The 27,291-nt window shown below is 37.8% G+C and overlaps 1 protein-coding gene across 2 annotated transcripts; it reads right to left on the bottom strand.

Annotated features, from left to right (window-relative positions):
- On the bottom strand, positions 1 to 27,291 carry kctd3 (potassium channel tetramerization domain containing 3). Of its 2 annotated transcripts, none has more exons than XM_088908696.1 (18): positions 26,981 to 27,291; positions 22,777 to 22,830; positions 22,292 to 22,337; positions 21,144 to 21,217; positions 19,940 to 19,998; positions 18,924 to 19,004; positions 18,115 to 18,267; positions 17,435 to 17,525; positions 16,465 to 16,655; positions 10,993 to 11,108; positions 10,579 to 10,666; positions 9,597 to 9,713; positions 8,949 to 9,119; positions 6,608 to 6,763; positions 5,975 to 6,071; positions 4,546 to 4,745; positions 3,771 to 3,909; positions 1 to 3,221 (listed from the first exon to the last, which is right to left on the bottom strand). In XM_088908696.1, the coding sequence occupies exons 1-18, from the start codon at positions 27,049 to 27,051 to the stop codon at positions 2,642 to 2,644; spliced, it is 2,484 nt and encodes an 827-aa protein (XP_088764822.1). In that variant the 5' UTR covers positions 27,052 to 27,291; the 3' UTR covers positions 1 to 2,641. The 2 variants fall into 2 exon arrangements, with proteins under 2 accessions (XP_088764822.1, XP_088764821.1); XM_088908695.1 differs by having other exon boundaries at positions 2,157 to 3,221; positions 4,501 to 4,745.

Consider the following 27,291-nt stretch of genomic DNA (forward strand, 5'->3'; position numbering starts at 1 on the left):
TTAATTCATAAATTTAATTTATTAACTTTAATGACAAGATCCAAAACAGCTCTATTTATAGCCAACACTGTTATCTTTATTATTACTGCATCTGGAGCCTGCATATATAAAATCAGTAAATTTGGAAGAACTACTTTGTTACAGTCAAAATCATACTGACAATGTCTGGTTGTCTGGTCACATACTGTATAATTATATAACAGCACAAAACAGGGATTTTTTTCCACAGCCATTACAAAACGATGCAGAAAAACATTACCCTTCCTAAAACACTGTTAATATTTTTTTTCATTAGTAAGATAATGCAAGTCCAACATTAGCATTTTATGCATTGTAAAAAAAGCAACTTGTACAAATGTTTATAAGCAGTGCATTGTATATGATTGTTACTGTCTCCTGGACTTCACTTGTAAACATAGCACAGTGCAAAATGGCAGATATTGTCAGAAGAAAGCTTCAGACAATCCAGTACCTCCTACTGACATCACACAGTTCCAACAACAGTCAGCAAAGCTTTAACCTACAGTCAACAAAATTCAACTTTACCTTAAAAAATCTTCATGTAACAGGGGACTTGCTTTTAACCCAAGAAGCACTTTTGTCTAGTTCTTTGCTAGACAATATATTTCTTCATCAAAATCATTTCTGGTAAAACCATATACTGGAACCTAGAACTCCACACGGAGCAAAAGTTAATGAATATACAATACAGTGTTATATTTCCAACTTTAGTTTCAATAGATATCTGAAAGGCATCTACAACCATTTTCGTAAAATTGGTTATATGTGACAATACATTAAAAACCAGCATATATAGCTCAGCTATCCTTAGCAGTTCAATTACCCACCTTAATGTAACCAAATGACACCAAACTTGCACAAATCTCACCTCAAAGCTGTCAGCGCATTGTTAGATCACAGGGTAGGTGGTATGTCAAATAAAAACACAAGTTACAGAATGTATTTCCACAAGATTAGGCAGGATATCTTCAAGAATATAAATAACTTGCTTTGGTTTAATTAATTTTTAATGTCCGATTCAAAAGGCACAACTAGATAAGTACAAGAAAAGATACACAGAAACATAAACTCCATCCCTTCCAATCTTGTGCTTAGTCATGTTGTCTAGCTTTAGCTAGTTGTGTTAGCACCAAAGAATGAGATGCTGAAAGTACATTTTCCCAATTTGAACCCTTGGTTCAATTACAACGAGATGTGCTTTAATAAAATAATTTTGATATTTATAGGCTATCCTGTCAGTAACAATGTCCATGGCTACAGCAAACAACCCACTGTACCCCTTGGGGTGAAAAAATGAAAAAATCAAAACTAGGCTCTTAATAATTAATAATTCATAAAGTTAATTTATTAAACTTAATAAAAAGACCTATAAACATTTTCAGCCATAGTGAACATTTTTTATCTTTTTACTTCTGCAAACGGAGTCTCATAAAAGCTGTTGTCTAGCTTTGGCTAGTCTAATTAGCACCCAAGAATGAGATGTTGACAGTAAGCATCCCCAATTAGAATCCTTAGCTGAGGTACAATGAGGTGTGCTTTTTTTTGTGCTGTTATGTTTTTTAGGTTTCACACTTCCAGTGAGTAACAAAGTCCATGGGACCCTTTGCAGCCTTTTGTTCCTTAACTGTTGTATAGCATCATCCTTCAATGTCCCTTTTCTTCAATGCTAAAATATATGGGTTGTAATATTTAGTGTCATTTTAAAGCTTTTAGTGATTATGAACAAGGTGTTCACATATAAGAAATTACAACTCAAGAGTTAGAAACAGACTTTACATCATGCATAAACCTTGGCAGAGAGATTGAATTTAAGTCATTCTGCACATACAGAGTCTAGACGTACTGTAAGTACTCAGACACCCAAGTTTGTAATGAATAAGTTTTATGTGGGAATCAATCAAGGACAGCTCATACATGCTCAGTGAGGATTATTTACAGCAGCTGGTCAGGTCTTGACAAAAAAAATTATGATTCCCTCATTTCTTTCTGTCCTTGCACTGCATGAGTAAGCTAAGTTTGGGCATGACTACAAATTTGGATATACGGCCTTCAGAATACGCATGCAGATTTTTTGCTGAATCCTTACCACCAGCTATAACCATCAAGGTGGCATAAATTCTCACCCCATGAGCAGGGATATCACGGCTGTGTCTTGGCCTGGTGCACCACCACGCATGAATCCCTTTCACCATGAATTCATGATCCCAGAGAAAACTCCCTACAGTTTTTTTTTTTCATTTGGGTGTCTCCATATGTATAATCGATACATACAAACAGTATGTAAGTATATATGTATAATATACTCTTTAGCTACTGATAGGACAATAAAACTAGCTCTTCAAAGCACAGTTCTCATTCTTCAACCGTGGATTAATATAATACATATATAATAAAATTCCTCTGCCCAAGCCACTTTCCTGGAACATGTAAGAACTGTTTTTATGAAAGCAGCATTCGATTTTTATTTATTATATCTTTTGAAAGGTTATAAGGTTGAAAGTATAATGCTATTGACCAAATTTTGGTCAAATGCCGATGCATTCTTAGGTCAGCAAAGTAACACGATTCACCCATGGGCACATATGCAGTTCCAGGTGCTCTTTGTTACCAGTTTCCAGTCCTATAAACTGTATTCCTGACAGGAGGAGTCGTTCTTCTTGTGACGAGGAGAGGTGGCCATCCTGGTGGGGGAGGGGGAGGCAGTGCCGGGGGATTCGCTCCCTCCCTCCGCTCCCGGAGGCGGGGACGCTAGCTGCGGCACGGGAGGAGCTCTCTTCCTCCCAAGGAAGCTTCCTTCAAATGCGCTCTTCTTCTTGACTTCCGGCCTTGTCTCTCCCACCTCCTCCTCCGTCCCCTTTTTCTTGGAGTCCCCAGGGCTGTCTGGTACCACCTTGGGAGGCTCCGGCTGGCTTTCTGCAGCTCTGCCGGCCCAGAGCTCCACGACGGAGCTCCTCTTGTCCGCGGAGTTGCTCTCAGCTAGAGGGCGGCTGGCTTCCGCTGCGGGCACCAGAGACAGGCTGCCGTACTCATAGCTGCCCCTCTCCAGCAGGCTTTTGCCCAGACTAAACATCTGAAAGTCTCTGTAACTGTGAAAGCTCTCTGTTCGCCTGGCTCTTGCCAGCAATGGGCTCTCTCTGTAAGGCCGAACTGCCCCGTAGGTGGCTGTCTCAGGAATGGTGTCATGAGGGTGCAGCTGCAGGCTGTGAAAGAACACGAAATAAGATGTTAAATCCTGTGTACCAGCAGAAAATAATCTGGGGATAAAACCCAAGAAGATTCAAGAAGCTAGCAGGCACCCATGCAACTTTTAATCCAGCAGCCATATCACCCTACAACTGGCAACCCACTGAAGCTAAGCAGGTGTGAGCCTGGTCAGTACCTTGATGGGAGACCACCTGGGAAAAACTGATGTTGCTGCTGGAAAAGGTATTAAAGGGGCAAGTAGGGGGCACTCACCCTGCAGCCTGTGTGGGTCCTAATGCCCCAGTACAGTGACGGGGCATAATTACAAAGCTGCTTGTTGAAACTAAATTTGACATATTAGTTACTATGACATTGTTATTATATATTTGTATTTATGTAATAATAATGAACCCTTATAATAACTATTATTATTAATCCTGAAAGCCGTTCCTTTTAAGACACATGATTAGGCAAGTATTTTGCAAACAATACAGAGAAAACTCATATAATGAGTTTGGAGCTTCCAGGGGAAACTTGGGTTTCAGAGTGTGAGAGTTCAGTCTCACCTAGAATTGGACTCTCGGAGGCGGCTGTGCTGCACCACAGAAGTAGCAGGGCTGATGTTGGGGGTGGCACAGCGAGAGGCACTCAGGTCACACTGATCCAGAAGCTTCAGCAACTCCTCCTCTGTCGGTCCACCCACATCTACCACAGAACAACAACTTCTTAGCAAAAAACTGAGCAAACGTCCTAGGTGACATGTAAACCATCAATCAATCAAGACTTCACATTATCTTAAGGAGTGCAACCTATAATTAGGCTAATGTAAGAAACAATAAAGCGCAGGAATGCCCTTTAGTCCTGTTGGTCTTCCAAGAATTTAAGATTCTGCCGTAGTTAAGTTTCCAGATGATACAAAAATATGTGGAGTGGCAAACGGAGTAACCAGGCAAGTAGCAGGGCACTTACTAAAAACATGAACAAAATTCAAGAAATCTGAAGTTGTGGCCACGGTCAATTCTTTTTGAAAGCAAAACACTTGCTCTTTTGTGTTTGCTGGAACTCAGCTCCAGATTACTTTAGGGAACTGCTAAAGCTGTAAGTGAACACCTGTTTCTGAATCAATGTCTAAATGAGTTGACTTGTACCAGTATTTGTGAAAGTGTTAATGCTAATGTCTAATCCCATTAGAACGATTCAGACCTGAAAGCCGTTAAAAAAATAAGGTCTAATTCAGTCAGTACTTCATTGACAAAGTGTAATTAGCTTTATTAAGAATTAAATGGAAACACAAACCAGAAGAAACCCTTGAGAAAGGAAGCTGCCCCTCGGCTTCCTTACCAGCTTCTTTTTTGGCCTTGTCTTCAGCCTTGTTCACCATATCCATGGCAGTTGTCAGGTCCCACATCTGGATGCTGCCGTTTCCATGGCCAGTAAAAAGGTAACGGCGCGGCCGGGAACCCATCCTGCTGGAACCCTCACACTCGCGCACTGTGAAGCACGAGATCGTGGTGCCATCCACCGCCTGGATTTCACAGATTCTACAGCAGAAGACATCACAAAAATGACCTCCTGGCACTACAGGACTGTGACGCAAATGACATTCACCCTGATCCCAATGAGGCTGTTCATATTAATACATTCTAAAATATTTGTTCTTCTATGTTTTGATTTAAAACTTGGACCTTTATATTATCTTTTGTAAGTATCATATTTTTTACTATCATTCCATTACCATATTACTTTTTTTACCATTATTCTTTATCGCTGTCCTTTCATATTCCTCTAGGATTAGTATATCATTATGATGATAATAATAATTATTGCTAAGTTATACTTTATTTGCTTTAATATTATTACATATTGAATATATATCACACATCTTGACAAATCTGTGTGGGCTTTTTGAATACTCATTGTTAGCTTTATTGCATCTTTGGAATTTCTTGGTTTCAGTTTGACAATACCCTCATATTCCATAGTGTATACATCACTGCTTGTGAAACAAAATACATATTTCTAATTTTACATCTTGGCTATTTTGAGCTCTGACTGGTGAATGTGAGTCATGTAATGAAACACATTGCTTGGATCTCTTGAATTCCTTAAGCACACACATACCAGGAATTCAGCCGCAACACGTTGGGCCCAATAGACCAGAGGTTAGGGAGTAAAATATGTATGCTGCGTCATTAACTGACAGTGACAAAGATGAAGATTTTCATTGAAGAAGGAGCTGACAATTGGCAGACCACTGCCTATGTTTGGCGAGTTCAAAATAATTCAGTTTCTTCAACTTGCTGCTTTATAGCAAATCCTGTAATTTAACATCCCAGTCATACCCTATGACACAGGCATGCTTAGATCACAATTGTGTGAAAAAGGAAGTAAATATCCTGGAATGATCCTGACCACAGCCAGCAATATAGCCCAGGCATGAATCAGCGATGTCTCTACCATAAGGTGCTCTGAGTAAGCACACGATTTAGCAACTCACATATGGCAATTTGTCATAAAACATATTGCCATTCCAAATGGTCCATTTCATTTTTATTTCTTAAAGTGATTATTCAGTGTAGACTCAGGCATAAAACCACAGTTAGAAAACAGTATAAATTATTGAAAATTAACAAGTTTAGGCAACCAAACCTGCCATTACGCTTTTCTTCAGTGTAGATGTTGCATTGAAATGCACACAACATTAAAGCAAAAATCAGATTAAGTCTGATCTAAACAAAAAAAATTGAATGATGTGGATAATATACTGTACCTTTTCCCTGTCGAAGAAAGGCGAACAAAGAGCTTATTGGTTATTGGGATGACTTTCTGGATAAAAACCTGCTGGTCATCCCTCTCACCGAAGGGGCCTACAGAAACAGTATTTTTATTTTAAATTAAATGCGTTTTGGTCAAAGAACAAATGAAATGAGATGCAGGGAAAATTCATTAGAATGTGTATTTCTAAAAGTAAATGTATACATATATAAAGAGATGGGGAAAAAATGAAGTAAAGGAAGTTGAGCAAGAAAGAAGCATGAAAACTACTGGTAGCTGTAAATTAAAAAGAGTGGAGAGAAGATAAGATAAGATCACTCAATCAGCCACATACAATTTCTTGCATTAGAAATTAGTCTTTTTTGCATACCCCAGCTTGCTCTCCATGAGACACAGATACACAGACAGGGAGAGAAGCTTGGGGTCAGAGCGCAGGGTCACCCATTGCACAGCGCCCCTGGAGCAGTTGGGGTTAAGGGCCTTGCTCAGGGGCCCAACGGAGTAGGATTCCTCTGCCGGCTGCTGGATTTGAACTGGCAACCTTCCAGCCACAGGCGCAGATCCTTAGCCACAGTGCCACCACTCCTTCCCTAGAACAGCTTAGCTTGTATGAATTCTCTTTCCTCACCAATGTCATTGCCAGATGAGTAGCTGCCATGACTGTCGGTTTCTTCCAGGGACAGGATCTTGAACGAAGCGAGGGGAGTGGAGCCCGGCTGGGTGGAAATCATTCCTCGGAATCGTGTCACTGTCCACGTTCGCACGTGATTGTTGTCAGCACAGACTGAAGAAGAGAAAAACAATCCCTCTATTGAGCCTTAAAGCCTTCCTCTTCAAAATATGGCGGTTTTCCCTAATGTACTAAAATGAAATAAAACTTCTGGTAGACCATTTAAGACCACATGACTGAACACTCATGAACACTCACTTGATTCGAATGGGGAAAATGTTACAGAAGCAGAAAAGACAGTCCAGTATGATCTAGAGTCCAAGGAGGTTAATAATTTGCACATAGCCCCTAGACTTTGATTACCATGATTACAGTATCTTGTGTGTGCATAATGACATCCTGAAAGATCCCTACTTTATAAATAGCTTGACTCAGCACCTTCAACAGCTGCCACTACACCACAAATAAAGTAAAAAGGCACAAAATTTAATTCCCACCTTAAAGATGACATTTAGGTAAGCCTGACTGAGAAACCTGCAACTTGATTAACACTGCTCCCTTGATTTTCTAGTGGAACCCAAATGTTTAAAAATATAATAAACTTTCTTATACATAATCCTTCGTCATACTGAGGCATCAAAAGAATAAATCAAACTAATGTAAAATAATGTAAATACCTTAAAACCCAACATTCATAAATTATTTTACAAATTCCTTTTTATTATAACCTTTGATTAAATCAAAATTTATGACTAGGATATTTAAGATCTTGGCTTAGGTGCAGGATGGCATTTTGATGCCATGATGATGTAGTAGTGATAATTTACTGTCCCTTCAGTCTTTGCTGCATATATAATACAGTATATATCTTTGCTCCATCTATCAGGTAGTTATTTGTGCAGTTTTAGTTATTGACTATTTTTCATTTGAAGCGTCACCTGTATCCAGAGCAGCAACAGCATTAGATAAAAAGGAACATTACGGTTATAGGGAAGTTACCAAGTGCAATGGTTAGCAAGATATAGAATAAATCTAATGAAATAAGTTGCACATTGAAGAAAAATTACAGTCCAACACAAAGCATGCAGTGCCATACCAATCAATTATATTAACAATATACCTGTAATGTGTAGGACTTCTGGTTTTCAGTGTTTATTTTCTAATTAAACTTTCCATTGTAATTGCTCCTTTCTAAGCATTTTATGTTTTTTTGTCTGAGAACTTTATCAGAACACTTATAATTTGCTGTCTGCATTTTACGTTTTGAAACATTAAAATCTTAAGCACTGAAAATGTTTGTTTTAGACAGCATGCAAGTACATGGATATATAATGCTGAAATATTTGTAACCATACAACTGACAAAACAAATTAGGAGTGCAAAGAAATACTGCAGGCTAAATTAGGTTATTACAAAAGTGAAATGGAAGACATTTGGAACTAGTCATCAGTGTCGCCAGGAAGGTGAGTTCCGATTACAAACGAAGGGGAAACAGTAGTCCTAGCAAGACTGGAAATTAACAGGACCCAGTCTTGTTTTAGAATTATTGAGTTTTTGTGTTAATTATTAAACTGAATTTGCTCACAGTAATTTTAAAATAGCATCATATGAACAAAAATAAGTACCAAAATTCAGAAGCCCTAAATATGTGTCATCAGTGAGCATCGAGCAGAAGTTTGTCCAAATGGGACTGAGACAGACAGACAGCTCAGTGCTAGAGCAAACACTTTGTAAGCTGCAAAGCAGCCAGATATATCAAATCAGGAGAGCTCTGATGAGACTACAGGGGCAGAGCAAGGAAGCAAAGAAGGAGAATGAAGAAGGCAGAAGCAGAGGACTAGCAGAGATAGGTGAGCACAGCTAACAACTTCAGGAGAAGCAACAAAGGAGGATCACATACAGACCGCAAGCAGTTATTGGAACAAGGGAATTACCAATGAAAAGGAAACATGGGAGTTTTAAAAGCTTTAAAGCTTTGAAATAATTGAATCACTGATATGTCATTGAATATTTACATGTGACATTTGTGTGAAATTTTCTACTATTTAAAAAAGCATCCTATAGTACCCTTTTGCCCTACAAATGGGCTAAAAACTAGAGCCTCTTATTACATGTTTGTGATGGCGAAGTGCAAACTTTGCGCTACAGGTTAATTTCACTTCATTGTAATGTATCATGTCTGCAGACTGTGGAGGGTACAGAAATGTTTGGAGCTTTTTAAGGAGAAAAAGTATTTTTGGTTGATGAGGCCTATCCGCAGAAGCTGTGCAGCCAGCATTACCTACAAACGGACAGTTACCTGAGACCAGGTGTTTCTCGGAGAGCATGATCTTTGTGACGGGGCTTCGGTGGACTGTGAAGGTCTGGAAGAGCTGAGGGCCAGAGCCAACGGTCTCGGGGTGCTGCACGATCACCCGCACTGCCCCCGAGCTGGTTCCATAGGCAATCTCAATCCAGTTCCCACTCACACCTAAAAACACAGCATCTCTCAGTGACAGATCATCTACAGTTCTAGAATTTGCTGGCTGTGTAAAGAACAGGAAGGGGGACGAACGAATCTGCATAAGCCAAATTGCCAAATATGTCTGTGGGCAGGACAAAGGACATAATAAACAGGCTGTGAAGGAGGATTCACCTATGGAAATTAAATACTTTTTCATGCTTAAAAGCCTAAGAAGACCAGGGAAAACACAACTAGAGAGAGGCTTTGAAACTTGCTGCTTTGAAACTTTCCAGAACTTACAACTGGTCTTTTGCCATTTCACAAAACCTCATGACTCTTTCAGGCGTACAAAACCTATTCCTATTTGCAAAGGAATGAATACCTGAGTTCCCTGTGTGAGGTGACAGCAACAGTCCTTATATTTACTAGGAATCATGAATTCACAAACGGAAAATAATTATTTCTCCTTCTCTGGTGTTTGGGACAATATTCACGTGAACTTACTTGTTTTAGGTGTGAGATAAACACTCAAGGCAGTGATGGCATCATTTGATGGATCATGATAAAGCTCTGTCACCAGAAGATCATTGTCTTTCATTCGTAAAGGAAATTTCTGCATGTCTGTTATGGGACAAATGCATAGAAAGTAATAGACAATGGGATATTTATTTTTCTGCATCAGTCATCCTCTAATAAGATAAATGGCTGAGAGCGCAAAGTTTCATATAAATTACATTTCTGACAGCTGTCTTGTTCATAAACATTGCTTGATTAAACAGTAATTCATCTTGACATGATCATGTCAAAATTGACAAGTATATATTTTTTAGTTTTTTTCATTTAGAATCACTGATTATGTTGTTATATGCACTCTGTTTTAAATCGCCAGTTGTTTTTTTTTACCATCTTGGCTCACAGTTATGCAATCGCACAGAGGAATGAACGAGGAATAGCAGGCTCACCCGTGCGACAGACTCTTTTTTGTTAACGTGTTAATAGAAACAGTTCTATACTGGAGGTTAAACACCAACTGGAAGAGAGACGCTTCCCACACTGACAGTGCCCAGGAAGCTGCAGTAATTGCAATTTAGCTAAAATCCAAGACATCGACTAATTCCACCCTCAGTCAATTGGGCATCTCAACTCGGGAAATCACAGTCACAGTCAGCTACTGACATGACCCAGACTCAAGCCAATGACGTCAGGACCATAAAGAGCTCAACCTGTGCTCAGCTGAATGCCTTTACTGGCTAGCGCAGCATCTTTTCTAACATTATGGCTAAAAATGGTTTAATTTAGACAACAGAAATGACAGTGATGCTGATCAAAAACGTACACAAATTCTAGCACCCTATAGTGTGGAGTATCTTTGCTCATGAGAATGCTGGACAATGACTCAAAAAAAAATCAGAAATTATATTTTATTTCTGTGAATATTAGCATCTTCACCTGACATAGTACATTTTTTAAAGAGAAGCAGGTTTACCTATGTAGTAGATGGATCCATTGTTACAGCCCAAAAGTAGGAAGGAGCCCGCAGTGTCATAACTTGTAATAGGTACTACATCTTGAACCTAAGAAAAAGAAGAAAAGCAGTTTCCACACAAGCAGTTTCCACACAAGCAGTTTACCCTCTCAAACGACGATATTAGATTTGAGTAAGTTATGCTATATGGGAAGAATTTGTTTAATCTTAGGCAGAGAAGACTCTGATGAGACCTGATGTGACAGTTTGTGACTTGACTACTGCAAGATTAATAATGAAATGAAAGCTGAGGAAAAAGAAAACAAAGCAACTGGATTTAAAAGTAAAAACCAGGACTAACTTTGATTACACAACAGTCTAATAGAAAAATACAATATAATAAAAAACACAAATTTTACTTTCAACAGAATTTACCTGCCAGTGCTGGGTGACAGCATTCCACACTCCTACTTTTCCTGTGTGACTTGTAGCCACTAGCTGATTTCCAATGAAGAACAGGGAATCCACTGGCACTCCCAGGCTGAACACACCTGCACACCATATAAAGCACTAGTTACATCCTTTTATAAAATTCTAAGCTGAGATTATTCCAAATTTAAACACTGTTAAGATCAGATAATACAACCTTCAACACAAACTGTATCTTATTCTGGTTTTCCTTTTAACCAAGCTCTCACACACTTAATTGAACTTGTTATTGAAGCTATTAGTGTAGACTGATAAAATCTTTAGCCATTGATAGATAACACCAATAAAGACTGAACTAGTCAGAAAGTATTGCTCTATGAAAAGCATTGAAAAGCTAAGAGAAAACCCAGGTAGAGAGAAGTAAGCTGAAAATGATGAAAGACACCATTAAGGACTTCAGAGCTGACAAAGACTTTCTTCAGATACAGGTCAGTATGGTCCTGGCATGTTTGTGTTAAATTGTGTCCAAGTTTTTGCTATATGGCTTTTAGACATGCTGCTTTATTGTGTTGTGAAGGGGTGGTCTTCAAGTAAAGCATTCCTGAATTTGGTTTTGTTGCAATTCCTTGTTACATTTTTCCTCACAAGACTACAGCTTCAACAGAACATATTGGGGAGTGACTCCTTTGCAGGGTCATTTCATTGGCTGGCTCTGTAAAAAGTTAGAATGTATCCCATGCACTCCGTCTTTAGAAACAATCAGAATATTACAAACAAAATATGATCTCTTCTGCTGTAATCAAGACCTGGTTTCCCCATTGACTAGCACACGGAGAGGGCACACAGGTGACAAACAACAGTGACTGCTCCAGCCAAATCTCAGGGAAGCAGTCTCATGCTGACAGATCCCATTTTCTCAGACACTCAGATGGTCAGGTTATAAGCGAATAGTTACTAATAAAAACAGAACCAGGGCTGATTACTCGGGAGAGAGGCACGGATTCGGCAGGAAATCAACCTAGACAGCTGTGCCAGTCGCAAGAAATTTGAAATGTCACTCCCGCTCAGGCTAGTGGGCCTTGAAGACTATCGGGGGGGAGGGAGAGTGGATGAAGACTGACAGGCCCTTGTCTTAGGGGGCCCTCCATGAGAAATAATGCTTATAGCAGCAGAGCAGGAGTGCTGTTGCTGGTAAGTAATATTGAAAGGAGGCCAGCCGCCAGGAGAGCTCCATCACTGGAGATGCCAGCTCATGTAATTTTGTTTCAGTTCTGCTGTCAGGTTTTGAAGACTGCTCAAACAAGGTGAATAGCATTTTTTTTGGTTGGTTGATTTGCTTATTTGTTCTTTATTTTGGGTGCTGGGTGTCTTGCTGTCACCGAGCATATTATATAAACGTATATAAGTACAAGACCTACTGTCAGTCCTACTAGAGTATGAAGGCATGCAAACACACATACAAACACACCAGGGTTAGATCTAAGGTCTCACAGCATCCATGAAACAGACACAGATATATTATCAAATCATATTTTTAAAAGTTGGCATGGCGGTGAGGTGGTAAATACTGCTGCCCCGCATTGCTGGGTCCTGGGTTCAGTTCCAGACCTGGCTTACTATCTGTGTGGAGTTTGTATGCACTCCCCATGTTCGTGTGGGTTTCATCTAGGTGTTCTGGTTTTCTCCCACAGTCCAAAGACATATTGGTAGGTTAACTGGCTTCTGTTAAAATTGGCCCTATTGTGTGTACATGTGTGTCTGTGTATATCCTGCTTTGCCCCCATTGCTTGCTGGGATGTGCTCCCTGCGATCCTGTATTGGATAAAGCAGTTAGCAAAATGGATTGATAGATGGACATTAAAAAAAAACAAATGCAGTTTTGTGCTACTATAAATCGTTCTGAATTGCAATGGAGAGAAAGAAAAACTTTTAAAAATGTCTGACAAAATACTGAGTAAGTGTACAAAAGTAACGCACTCCAGCTCTGATTATTTTTTGGGGTTTTAGAGTGAGAATTGTAGCTCCCCCCAGTACTGATTACACAGAGAAGAATGATTTGTGAAAGCACAAATCTTCCCACACACATAGTTTTCACTGTAATGAGAGCAAACCCTGAAATGAAAAGAAGCCTTTCGTTATATTGTTGGATCATTCAAAAATAAACTAAGACAACAGAGAAAAAAACAGCCAGGTACTGTATATGAACAAATGTTTCATAAATACAGTAGTTCTGCATATGTATCATATACTGCATATCTTAATACAGCTATTCAGCTCAACACCATAAGCTTGTGTAATTAACCAGTTTTAGTGTGATTTTTTTTGCAAATCATTTTCATTTATGTAGCTGAATGATAAGGGTGATTAGGTAGAGCCTTGTCTAATGTGGGGTTCATGTTCCTCCACAGTGCCATGTTAGACAAATCTCCACTGGAAAAACTCAACAGGTTATGTAACAAGAAAACGTCGACTTTACACAGCCGCCTTTACTATTAATAGCTATATACATATATTATCACCCAAATGAAAGGACCAACAAATATTAAAATTAAAATATAATAAACATACACACTACAAACAAACATGATGTTAGTGAATGAAAATCCTCCTCCGTGTAACAACAACTATGTAAAATCTTTACTTTTTCTGCTAGTGTCACAATGTTATACGTTTTTTCCTCTAAACTATCACTTCCAGGTGCCTTCTGTTTTGATGCGAAACAGCTTTGTAAGGGTATTAACCAAAGTTCAAGTACAAAACAATCCAAAAATTACAACTTCACTGAACCGTTCACACAAACCTAAAGAGGATGGTTTATGGTGCTATGAGAGTGTTTGATATATATATATACTGCTTCTGGTGGATCATCCAGGACTGTGTACAGTATACTTATACGAGTTGATTCAAAATATATGTTCATGTTAAATTTTTTTTGTATAATCAAATCCACCTTGGACAAACCTGCGCTGGACAAGGGTGTACTGATCAATTCCATTTATAAGCAGGTAACCTAGTCCTTCTGTTTTTTCCATCAATTTTGCAGGTTTACTTACATGTCATCTTTCTTTTGCTGTTGTCTGCCTGAAAATTGCACTGGCATAGGAGTGTTAAATGTCAATGACAATCAGCAGAATGATACTCAGGGGTAGGACATTCCACAGATTTTGCATGTGTGCAGTCCAGAACGTCTTTTACAACATTTTTTTTTCCATTTTTTGAAACCACTAAGTTTTCATTCCCAGACCATAAATGTACATGCCCCAAGCATAAGTCTCCCTCTCTGTTAGTTTTTATTAAAATTGCTTTTACATACTATTAGAAATAAAGTATATGACATGGAAAAAAAACTATGCAAAAGTATAGTAACACCAAAGAGCATTTGTAGCAATGCTTTCAACATCAATAAAATGCACTACAAAGAATATATTACTTGACTGCACACCAGCCAATGTTTTGTGATTAAAAGCTAATTAAGCCTAGACTTCCAGTAGAGGCGGAAGCAGGAAATCTATATAGATATTAGTGATTGTCTCTTTAATTTAATCTTTGCTTAAATCCTGTTGTGCCATTAATGGCACTCATCAGATCACACCAGATAACAAAGAAAAGGGGATTAAGACTCTACCAGAAACTATCATTATATGAGTAGGAACAAAACATGTCATGTAAGGCTTCTCATTTTTTTTACTGAGATAGTGATGAACCAAAGCCTAACACCTTTAAGGATGTTCTGAGTAATGGCAAATAAACACCAGAATGTTGTTAATATATAACACATGCTCAGATGACACATTGCAGATGAGTAGACTACAGTTTTGAAATCATATTTGGGTTTTGCTACTCATATCATTGTCACCCATGGAAAAATATTTCCTTTCAATGCCCCCAGTTAAGTGGCAAAGTTTTAAAAAGTAATTCTGAATTAAGCTGTGCACATACTTGCTGATGAGAGTATATTTAAATTACCAATATAATATAATGGAATTGAAAAATAATTTCTTATTCACAAACTAATCATTTGATAAAAGGATTTGTTCAGAACATTCAGAATGTATGGAATTCCAATACTTCAAAATGCCAATTCAGCTGCGCACTTTCAAATCATAAATCATGCCTAGCCGTTAACGAATTTCTAGTTTGGGTGATTATTTTCTCCATAAACACCCAAGAGGATAAGATGGTCTCAATGTTTCTAAAATACCCATAAACTATCCAACTGTTTCTCTGACTGCCACCATCCAAAGCTTTGAAAACCTTTATCTGATCCACAAGTGTAATTATCATTAACAGAAAATAAATAGTGCTTTAGCATATTCAGAGCTTAGTAAATCAGATGTACCCGAGAGTATATCTTAGTACTAAATCTTACTAACTACTAATAAAACAGAGATAAGTAACTCAGTTATACCAACGAGGTAAAATTAGCAGGTACTGCTCAAAAGAAATGAGTAATTAAGAGATAATACAGAATATTATCTAGTGCAAAGAGGGGGCTGTCTTCTATTTTGTTTTTCTGCATTAAGTGAAAAACCTAAGTCAACATAAATGATAAAGTTCCTTAATAAAGTTAAATTAATAATCATAATTAGTTAAATATGAATGATTATTCAGCACATCTACTGCCTGCACTTATACAGGTCTTGTACTGGTTTGGATTAGTTGTCAGACAACTAATCACACTACATTAGAATTTTTACACAAAATATATTATTCTATCACACTCTTCTTATAGTTTGCGTTATAGCTATTAAACACATTATATATGCATATTTGCATTATATGAGTGTCCTCTCTTTTTACATTATATTTCATGTACTGTTTCTGAAACACAGAATTTGTCTGAAACACACATTTTATACATGCAGGTTTACCTTTCAAAAGCAGCCATTTCATTTCAGATAAAGAGAAATATACAATTTTAACAAAACAGAAAAATCTTGAAAAAAATATTTTAATTCTATCCTAAAGCGTTATAGTTATAGCATTATAGTTTTGTAAAAGTATGGTTTACAAGAAAATACTGCAGTGAGTAAAACATGTCTGTAACTACAGAATATCCATTTACTAAATTAACACTGAAACGGGGTGATTTTCCTGGTCTCTTTTTAAAGAAATATTTCTGATGCAGTGCTGCGTGAAGATAATGCATTTTCACGCAAAAAAAACAGCAGATATTCATAACAAAATAATGTTTTACTGTTTCATTCTGCTGTTTGTGGGAGGGCCTAAAATGGACCACAGACTACGAAACAGCCGACTTGTCCGTGTCACCGTAAAGACGAGTATGATTAAAACTAGAAAAGGCTGGCATTTGCAATTAAAATTGTGTGTCTCGATGGAGAGCAAGCTGGGGTATGCGAAAAGGCAAATTCCTAATGCAAGGAATTGTATATGGGCAATAAAGTGATCTTAAAAGTAACGCCTGTCACTCTGAGCAGACACAACTGGAAGTGATCCCATCCCCAGAGCCACTCTTGCCTATTTCACTGCCACTGCCTCCATCTTGGATGCTCCACAAGATGATGCTGCTCTCCGATGCGGCCGCCACCATCTTGTCCTTGTCCCCGTGTGGTCCCCCTACCACTTTGGCATTGAGAGCCACACGCTCGATGGCCCAGTCCAGGTAAGGGCTGGAGAATATCTGCTGCCAGCCTGACGACTCTTTGATCCTACGGTGGTGGGAGAAAGAGAACTTGCAATTATTCTTTCAAGCCCCTACAAAAGGGAAAAAAGGTTGAGCTCATTGCCAATTTTATTTTTTATTTATTGTGACAGAACATGGGGCAATGTGTTAGAGGGGATATAATCCAGACTAAAGGTTTTAGTCTGTATAATACAGTCTGAAAGGTTTGCCTACCCCTGTAGCCTTGTCTTCTAAATAAAAGAAAAACACGAACCTTTCACAGAGTGATTAAATTAACTTAAATTAACATAGTAGCAACATTCAACTGGATGCAACTATCAATCTCTTTGAAAATTACTAATACATAAAATTCTAAATAAAAGTGCATCTTTCTAAAATAGATATTTTTTAAATTAGTATTTTTTCTGAACCCTTTATTTTCACTTTACTGGTGGAGCTGAAATAAACACATTGTATCTTCTTACGTATGTATCTAGCATTCTGTAGTGTAAAGCAAACAAATTTAATTGAGATATTTTATATAATTCCATCCATCTGCTGGAAAACACAAAGTGGAGTATTAATTATTGTTTTACAAAAAGCTAATGGCTGAAATATTTTTATTCTTTCAGGAAAACACTAAAAAGTTATAGGACGAGAATAAAAATATCCACGCAATGCATCACTTAGAGAAATATCCAGCAGCAAAATACTTAAGTCTTAAACAAAATCATTTGTTAAAGGCCATCTTAAACAGGTAGTCAATACAAAATATGTACTGTATATGACATAATGGTTTGGATCTTATATCTTTAGGTTAAATACCTGTAACAGATGACAAAGTGCGCATATGCAGCTACAATCCAGTTATGATGACCCGCTACGATTAGCACCTTCCTTGGATCTACAGGGGACCCTAGACAAGAAAAATTGCATTTTACATAGCTCCCTCTTAAAATGGAAAAGGTTTAGGAATTACACAATCTGCATAATAAATAACAGCCAGCTACACTTTTTGAAACGTTGTACTTGCATTTGTCCAGTATTAGTTAAGTCCTCAATAGTGTCTTTGTCTTAATCTACATTGCGACTTTGTCTAATTGTTGCATTTGCAACCTCTTATACTGTTGTAGAATTTCATCTATGCATAAGCAGGGAGACAAATACCGATTGTGTTGTATTTTTACCGAAAATGTATCATTTAAGGTGTGCAAAGCATTGCACTGTCTCATATGTGCCAATCCGTACACAAGACCAAGAGCTTAATTCAAATTATATGCTGATTCTAAACACCCATTTATAGGAACAACAGAGACGGATTGGCCATACTGAGATAATAAAAACCCTTTGATGATGCTTAAATGCACAGTATTACAGGAATATGCACATTTTTTGCATGTGTGTGTATGATCTCGACAATGGCCTTTTTCATTAAACAAATTAAACAGAATTTCAAATCTGAGCTGAGCTGCTTTCTGACTTTTTGCGGCCCTATCGGATCTTACCCAGTCGCTGAGGCCCCTCAGTGCTGGGGGGTCCTGGGATGGAGGGCTGTGGGCTGCTCCGTGGAAGACCCACTTCAAGCACACTGGGCCCTGCTCTCTCCTCCTGAAGATTGGGTGCCGGGTTGGCCATTTTCTCTTTGCGGCAGGGAATGGCTGATAGCATAGCAGAAAAAAAACTCAGAAAACACATACCTATATTTCCAAACATTAGCAAGAACACTTTCTTTGTTAAAATTCCTTAGCAGTAAAATTTCTTCCAGTAACGATGCAATTCACACATTCATGTCAAAAATGTCTCCTTTATCATCAAATACAAAAAAAATGTGTTTGCACTCATATAAGATCAGTTAGGGGACAGATTATGAGTGTCATTAATTAATCATTAAAGAGCCAGTGTTGAGTTGAGCTTTCACATCACAGGTACTCTATGCCATGGTCCCAGGCCAATAAAATTGACACATAGTGAATATGTCACTGGCTTGTGTTTTAGTATTGAAAATCAAATAGGCTAGACAATGGAAACATAAAAAAAACATTAGTTGCATGTCAGTTTCCACATGGGACTTTGTATGTTGCATCACTTGTGCAAAATACTATAAGTTTCAGTTCTGAAAGATTTCAAATGCGTTTGTCTTAAGATTTACTATCAAGCACATCCCTTTTAAAACAATAAGTAAAAATAGAAGACATCAATCATGACCTGGCCAGGACTACAGCCGAGTGCCAGAGAGGTGTTTTTGGCATGATACTGGGACAAGAGTTCTCTAGCAGTAGAGTGGAGTTGTATCTGCATAAAAACAATAACCTACCAGGAGGTGGGAGGTAGCCATGGAAAAGGACACTGCCACAAGAGGATCGCTCCAGCTCCTCACAGAGATGTAACCTTCGGACTGACATAAGAGTAGGATAAACTGACGCTTTTTAATTAAACAGATCCTCACCCATGCTTCTCACTAGCTACAATTCTGCAGTTTCCTTGAAAATGTGGAATTAACAACTAAGCTTACTGCTTCAAGCAAGCTGTGTACTGCATAGAATGAAGACCTGTGAATGTTACTTCTAACACACCTAACATTGTGAGCACCACAGGTCTTTAAAGGAGCAACTTAGCTCACACTGATAATTCTGCTAGTTCACAAGTGCAAAGCACACGACATACTGAGCCAGGAAACTCAGGCCAACTCACTGCACGCTGTGTACTGCCTGAGGTATTCTGGTCACAGCTGGGTAATGACAAAGCCCAGAAGCGAAACATTGTGATGTCTAAGACACTGTTCTTTTCTGAGAGGAAATGATTTATTATTTGAGCAGTAGCTTGGAATGGTGGTTATGAATGCTCCCAATTGGTGGGTCATGTGTTCAAATCTCACTAGGGATGCTGCTGTTGTATGCCCGAGCAAGGTACTTGCTCAAACTGCTCCTGTAAATGCAGTGTTGTAGAAATGGCATCATTCAGTTAATTACTGATTTGTTCTCAAATTACTAATTTTATTAGAGGATTAAAAAATGAACTGCACAACCAGGCCCAATACTACTCTGTGACCACCCTGGACCAGGAGTGAAGATCGGTAATCAGTTATAGTACCAATGACATTAAAAGCAAGCACTCTAGAAACGTTTAAATGAAGTGTACTCATTGATATAAGATTATTTTAAACAGCTTAACTTCTTTTTGGTCGGAGGATCTCAGATTGCAAGTTGCCATAACTGATTTTTTGGTTTTCCACTTTAGGATCTTGAATGCATTAGTTTATGTTTTAGATACCAAAACAGACTAAAAAACATTTTACAGACTTCTACTTAATCAACTTAATCAAACACGTACCTAATGGTGTTATACCATAAAATTCAGCTTCATGTCGGAGAACATTTATGTTTACCCCCCTGTCAAAAAAGCAAATAGTACAATTTTTTTAAGTACTAAAAGTCCTGTCAAATTCCAAAAACACCTAAAATTAAGTCTATATGAACTGAACAGTTACAAGTCACACTGGATCCAATGAACATGGCTATTCTGTAAATTGCATAATAGAATTGCAACCTATTATTTCTAAAAGGTTGAGTCTAAACCAATAAAAACAATATATTCACAAACAGACTATAGAAAGGTATCATCTGAGCAGACAAGAAAACTAGATAAGCAATGAGAAGAAAACTTTACTTATGCACCACTATTTCTTAAGTAGTATAATTTCCATTTTCATAATAGAGAACTTGGTAGGTTCATTTACAAGAAGACAACATCATCAATCAATACCCTCTTTCTTCAAGAAAAAAAAATAACCTGCAGATTAAAAGAACCAAAAAATATTACATTAATTTCCTAAGAAACCGATATATAAAGCTTTAACAGCATTCATATGACTTTCAAATCATAATGACTGATTTTTGGATTCTACGTTTTTCTATTATTCAATAGGTGAAGTAATTTCTGACTCTATCCGATCTGCTGTACAGCTCCTGGAATATACTGACTGCCAAAGGTCACCAAGAATGGTGTTGCCCCCTCCTTCATTTGTAGTGATATAGGATCCTTTGGGTTAAAAAGCACTACACAAATCTAAACAATACTTGATAAATACTGTTAATTATCTATCATGGCTGCTAGTATTTTCATCACATAGAGCTTTGTTAGAGAATGGCATCTCTGCAGCAGTTGAAAGACACATCAAACAGACAGCAGCCTTCAGGACAAAAACCTGCCACAAACAGCACCTGCACACATTCTTACATCTTGAAAATTAGTGAAGTGGATTTGCAAGGTTTAAAAAATTATCAGCATGTGAGCAATGGTAAACACTACAGGCATGAAACTTCAGCAGCTGTAATATAATGTCAGTCTTATTTTTTTCTGAATTTACTTCTCGCTTCTCAAGGTTTGCCTTCTTAAATTTCCCAGAATGCCCTACTTGCCAGTTTAAAGCAAGTAGCCATTTCCAATTTCACATAAAACAGAAAACTTGAGAAGTACTCATTGGAAATATCAAAGATTTTTCAACAGAAGTAAAAGAGATGTTTTTAATGCTTACCGTAGATCTAGCTCTTTGGTTCGAAGAAAATTTAGAATTGGTGCAAAAGCTGTTGGGTCCCTATCAATAAATATCTGCAAAGAAAAAAAAGATTTAAAAGCATTACAGAGGGTTCTGTATTCATCACTGTTTACTATGCAAAACCCATTCCCCAATGATTTTCAAAGGACTCCATAGCTGACGAAGGAGCCTGCCGTAAGATCAAGAAAACTTTATGAACCTCTCAAAATGGTTATAGGAAATATTAAATATCTTTCATGGTTGCTCATTTTTTGTGCTTTCAAAGCCCAAATACAACCTTACCTAAGGTAATTATCTTTTCAACTTCAAAAAATACTTTGTCAACTGAACAACAAAAACCAACTGTAAACCCAAAATTGTTTCACTATTGCTATATGCAGACGGATATACAGTAGCATATCTGTAAATTGCTGTTCTATTTTTCTTCAATTTATCAGGATGTTGCTTATAAAACTTTCTTTTAGCTTATCAATATAATTTAAATTAACTTAAAACCAATGAATTAGTACTTTAACTATCATATAAGGGAGAGTTACTTATGTCTTTTAACTAAACATACTAAATAATGTAGTATATCATGCAACAATATAGGGGTGGACTTGGTCATATGTGGCTATGGTTATATTATGGGTAATCCTGGTAGTTCTTTGCACCAAACCCTGATGAATATCAAGACCCTAACCATACTAAGTGGAAATGACTTATGGCCACGTACTGCATCTTAAAGTACCTTGTGCTACTCAATCCATGTGTTTGTATTTTTATTTCTACAGAATCAATTTAATCCATGAACACCATTTTCATTGTTGAAAAATTAGACATAGAAAGCCCAGCCATCCATGAATAATCCAAGCAACATTATTTATTCCGGTGCACAACTGTGTATGCACAGCTTATACTGTCTTAAACATACAATCAAGTTGCCTGGTCCTGCCAATGTCCAAGCATGTTAATGTGTCCTAAATTAAGACGCAATACATTTTCATGAGATGGGTTAAACCAAAAACATGGAATATGTAAATCAAGGACTACCTGTACCTGCTTAGTAAAATACTGTTATTAATAATATTAAGCATTAAAGGAGACCTTATCTGTCATACAGGAGTCTAAGCAGGAAATGTACTCACAGCTCCAGTTTCATCCCGTAGTGTTGAGATCCTTCCACTGAGCAAGCTATACAGAAAAACTGCATTTAAGCCACAACACATTCTTTTCAGACAAACAACTGTTAATTATGTTGTGAGTAATCAAACTGTTTTACTCCACTAAACAGCTGTAGTCATACAGACGGAATCTGAATTTCACAATCTAAATACTTTTCTTCCGTATCTTCTGAAAATGTGATCATGCAGAATATCTTTGAAAACACACAATGTAATTACAACTGATTACATTCGTAGAGATATAAATAAAAAACCAGAAGATTTGGTTTTCAGAAATCATGAAAATGGGAAAGAATCCCTTGAAAAACACATCTCTAATGGTTCGGTTTTACTAGATTCCCTGATGGTTTTGAATACTACTGCTTCATTCAATGTTTCCTCCCTCATTATTCCTTATTATTTTGAACAAAATGAATAAAGGGGTTCATCAAGTGTAGAAAAAAGCTTACCTTGAGAAAAAGGAGTCTGGAATCCACATTAGAGTTTGTCTTGAGGTGCTGAACCTGAAAGTCATAAAGATACAACAAAATAATGAAAATGTAATAGTAAGAGAAATGTAAGTGTAACAATCTCAGGCCAATGCAGGATGATTTTTATTAATCTGTCCTCCATACACTGAAAAGAACTGGGGAAACTTTATTTTAAGCTTAAAAGAAACAGAAGATTATATATTCAAAAGCTGAGATTCTGGGAACATCACAGCAGCCATTACTCAAATGGCATTTTATGGAATATAAAGAATGTAGGACTGTGTACACTGAAATATTTCTACATTTTGAAATAAATATTTACCTCACACTTTTCTTTGTGAAACTGGAATGGAATGGCCAGTATGTTTTTGTTTTATATTCATCTACTTTGGAAATGCCTCCTAGTCAGGAACTCACCTACCTGCTAAAGCCCCTGCACTATAATGGGGAGAATGAGGACCTATGCAGATACTCCTCCTGCTCACCAGCCTATCAAAGTCATCTGTCATTTCACATGCTGTGAGCTCCATGGTGCCTTAGTGCGAAATCTTCTCTAAATGGCAGTGATGCATCCCTCACACATATCACTGGCACACAGCATTTCAAAGAGATGGCTGGCACACATCAGGTCATGGATACCCTGGCTTGCTGGCACTTGCTCAACTATGCCCTGCGACAAAAAGCATGATCCGCACTCTTTCTGTTACAGATGTGCCCAGGGCGTATCCAACAGCTATTTTCTTCATCCTAGCGTTAATCCCGCATCGGCAGTGTCCGCTTGTCGGCACGCCCATCTCCATTTGGCGTGGTCATAGGTGTCCTCCGGGGCGATGTTCACTTTCCGCATGTCTTCAGTGATCCGATCCATCCACCGCTTCTTGGGCCGCCCTCGCAGCCGTTGACCCTGCGGGCTCAGTCGCATCGCTGTCCGTGCCACTGTGTGCTCGCCACTTCTCATCACATTGTCCATACCATCGCAGTCTTCCTTCTCACATCTTCTCTGTTATTGGTGCCACTCCCATGCGTCGACGGACATCGTCATTGAGGACGTGGTCAAATCTTGTTAGGCCGAGACACCACCGGATCATCCTCATTTTCATGACATGGAGGGCCTGCTCATGCCTGGAAGTTGCTGGCCAGCATTCCGATCCATACAGGGCGACAGGACGGACAACGGTCTTGTAAACTTTGGCTTTGAGTCGGATTGGCATCCGGCGATCGCAGAGAACGCTGGTGACCTGGCGCCACTTTATCCACGCCGTGTTCACTTGGGCCCTGGCATCTGGGAGGGTGTCGCTGTCACTGATGATGATGGAGCCGAGGTATTTAAACTGCATCACTTTCTTGAGGTCTTCACCGTTGATGCTGATAGTGGATACCCTGGCTTGCTGGCACTTGCTCAACTATGCCCTGCGACAAAAAGCATGTTCCGTACTCTTTCTGTTACAGATGTGCCCAGGGCGTATCCAGCATCTATCTACACATCTGCAATAGACTGCTTTTTGGGGCATGTGACTAATTGGCTTGTGTGACTGTGCCGCTGTGCTCTCAACTGCTCCTCCTCAATCACAACTCCCAACCATCAATCGTCAAGCATATTATCTTTTGTTTTGCTGGTATATATCTATTTCTACCATGAAATCTATTTGACAGGGTGGATATTAAAATGCCCTTAAACGACACTTGGTTGCATTAATTTGAAGTACGTTTTCTTAAGGAAAGAAGTAAGGTTAGATTCCATTTCACAAATGCAAAAACTGACAGAATGGTCAGATGCGTTATCTCATCTTTACAACCTGTTTGATAAGCCCTGTTTTCCTATTTTATGTCTGTGCTACCTTCATTTCACATGTAGCTAAAGATATAACCTCATTATATATAACCAAAATTGAAATTTCTATTCGCTTCTGAGAAAAAAAAACAAATGGAAATTACAAAAAATATCTCTGTGCTCACAATGGATCCTGGTTGAATGCACCTACTGTCAAAATTGAGTAAACAGTCACATGCTAAATAATGTTTTGACTACAAAGGCACATGAATTTTATTGCCACATTTCTTCATTTTCAATGTCAGATGGTGTCAAGACGATGTATACAGGTTTAGGAATTAAAATGCTTTCAGGTAAATAACGAACCGAACACTTAGCTCAATTGATAACAACAAAAACTGCTTACTACATTTCTTTAGGAATAAATACTGCTGTCCAAGAAATGCCATTTTTTAAGGCTTGTCTTAGAGCTAAACCTTTGGTTTCCTGAAACACTCTAGTGCAAAACTAATGAGTCAAAGCAGTTTTGAAAAGTGTGTATTTTACAACTTAGATTTATACTGTATTAGCAAAACTTATTGCAGAATTAACAGAAGAAAAAATGTACTACAGCAAACAATAAATCATACAGCATCCTTAATAATATTCTTTAAAACTACTGCATGCATTCTATAAACTCTTTCAAATGTATCTAAATTACTATTAATGGGTAACTTAAGCATCTGTTGTAATTAAGAGAACAAAACTAAATAAAGTACCCTGGGCGTCTCATGATCAAAACTCAATGCAGAAAATGAAACAAAGCTCTAGATTTCAACAATTACTGGAGGCAGTTGTCTTGCCTACCATCACTGTCTAGCTTCTAATTTACATCCCTTTTCTTCCAAAATGTTGTTTATGGAAAGACAACACTTGCACCATGAAAGATCCACTTCACATCAGTTGAAGCCGACATATAAATGATGACATCCAAAACAAAACAACAGACATTGACAGATCAACATTGCCGACATCAGGAACAGTGATGAATTTTGGGATTCATTTTATGTAAAACATGCGACACAGAGAAGGCAAGAGATTAAAAAGCAAAAGCTATCAATTTGGAAACAATGAAAAGAATCCCTTAAACCAGGTGCATGCGTTGTCCATTTTGAGAGATTTGTTCTTCAGGATACTACACAGTTTTCATTGGAAGAATTATCAATTATCTTTACATGCATTTGTCTGCTACTAGAACAATGGCAATCTTCTGAACAGGTCCTTCACTGCGATTTCTGATTGAACACAACATGACAGTGCGACATTACACCTCTTTCAAAAGCTGCTCTCTAGTTATCTGAGCAAAATGAGGCAACATCTGCTCAGGTATATTTGAAAATATAGAAAAAGAATACATAGAAAAATTAATAACAAATACATTTGATTTCTCTATTCTTTACACTACTAAATACTGCATAGTTTATTTCTTATGTTCTCATCAGTCTTTTTAAAGTTTTGTAACTCATCTGTCTGTACAACCACTGGAATGTTGGTGTAAGTTTGGAATTCAAATCAGTATCTTAACGCATTCACAAACATTTATTTAATAATCCCTTTGATGGTTTGTACTGTGATAGTGTGATTTCAAAATATCAACTTGTAATTCTAAAAATACCCTGGCATATTTGCAAAATGATTTAATGGAAAAAGTAAAACGGTCATTTGTATTTTAACTACGTATTTTTAATGTTCATAAAATTACTAATATTCGCTATTTTTTTGTTCATTGATAAATCTCTTCTAAATTAAATTACAAAAGTGGGTATCTCACCTACAATACTCAGTCTAAATTCATAGGTGGCATAGTGACACACTGCGATACATACTAACAAATGATCGTAAAAGAGAAAAATGACCATTTTTGTATTAGTATTATTATTAGAATGTTAATTGATCCGTTAGTAATAATACCACAACTTGTGAAAATGTATTGTGTGGCGTGAACTTTTTAATAACATTCATGAGTTTGTGAGAGAACAGAAAATTCAAGTAGGAATTCATATAAACACACCTGGAGCGCAACTCGAGCAAATATTTAGGGGACTGTGTCGATTGTAGGAGCACACATATTTAGATTGTCCTCTGCATCGAAGCTAAAAAATAAATTAGTAGCTATACGTCCTAAATAATCTGTTTCGAGGAAAAACATTTTCCATAATTTTTATCGTTCAAAAAAGGAACAATTATACCCGTGACTGCATGTGTTTCGGAAAAGGCAGAGGCTACAATAATATCAGACCAAGACATCCCCACATCAAGGCCTATGGTGCTGAACTCGTATTTGCATCCCGATTCCTTGCTTTATTTTAGTCTTGTTCACTGCTCCCCTCAAAAATATACCGTGTAAAATTCAGATTTTTATCAGCATCTTACCGTGTGCCACCGACGTTCAGTTGGATTATTTCCCCAAATCCCGAGGCAAGATTGTTGCTGTTCCCGGCCATCTTTCCCCCACCCCAGCTATACCACCGTCAGGATTAGTTTTTTCTTCTTTTTAGAAAGGATGAGCAAACAGGGAACCACTATCCCCCCCCAAACAGCGGTTTTCAAAACCAAACGAAGGGGAAGGATGTGGTTAGAATACAGCTCGACTTTAAAATCTCATAGTGGTGTATTGTACAGGTTATGTGTATGTGTTGGGGGATACACGGGGGTCTCATAAGGGAAGACGCCATTCGTACTGT

Source organism: Atractosteus spatula, chromosome 2 (assembly GCF_055471065.1).
Source record: "Atractosteus spatula isolate fAtrSpa1 chromosome 2, fAtrSpa1.hap1, whole genome shotgun sequence".
NCBI lineage: Eukaryota > Metazoa > Chordata > Actinopteri > Semionotiformes > Lepisosteidae > Atractosteus > Atractosteus spatula.

Coding starts and splice junctions, on each gene's coding strand:
- kctd3 (XM_088908695.1), bottom strand. CDS start 27,051: ATGGCCGGGAACAGCAACAATCTTGCCTCGGGATTTGGGGAAATAATC. Junction 10,667..10,992: donor CTGTCACCCAGCACTGGCAG/GTAAATTCTGTT, acceptor TCTTTTTCTTAG/GTTCAAGATGTAGTACCTAT. Junction 9,120..9,596: donor TTATCTCACACCTAAAACAA/GTAAGTTCACGT, acceptor CTGTGTTTTTAG/GTGTGAGTGGGAACTGGATT.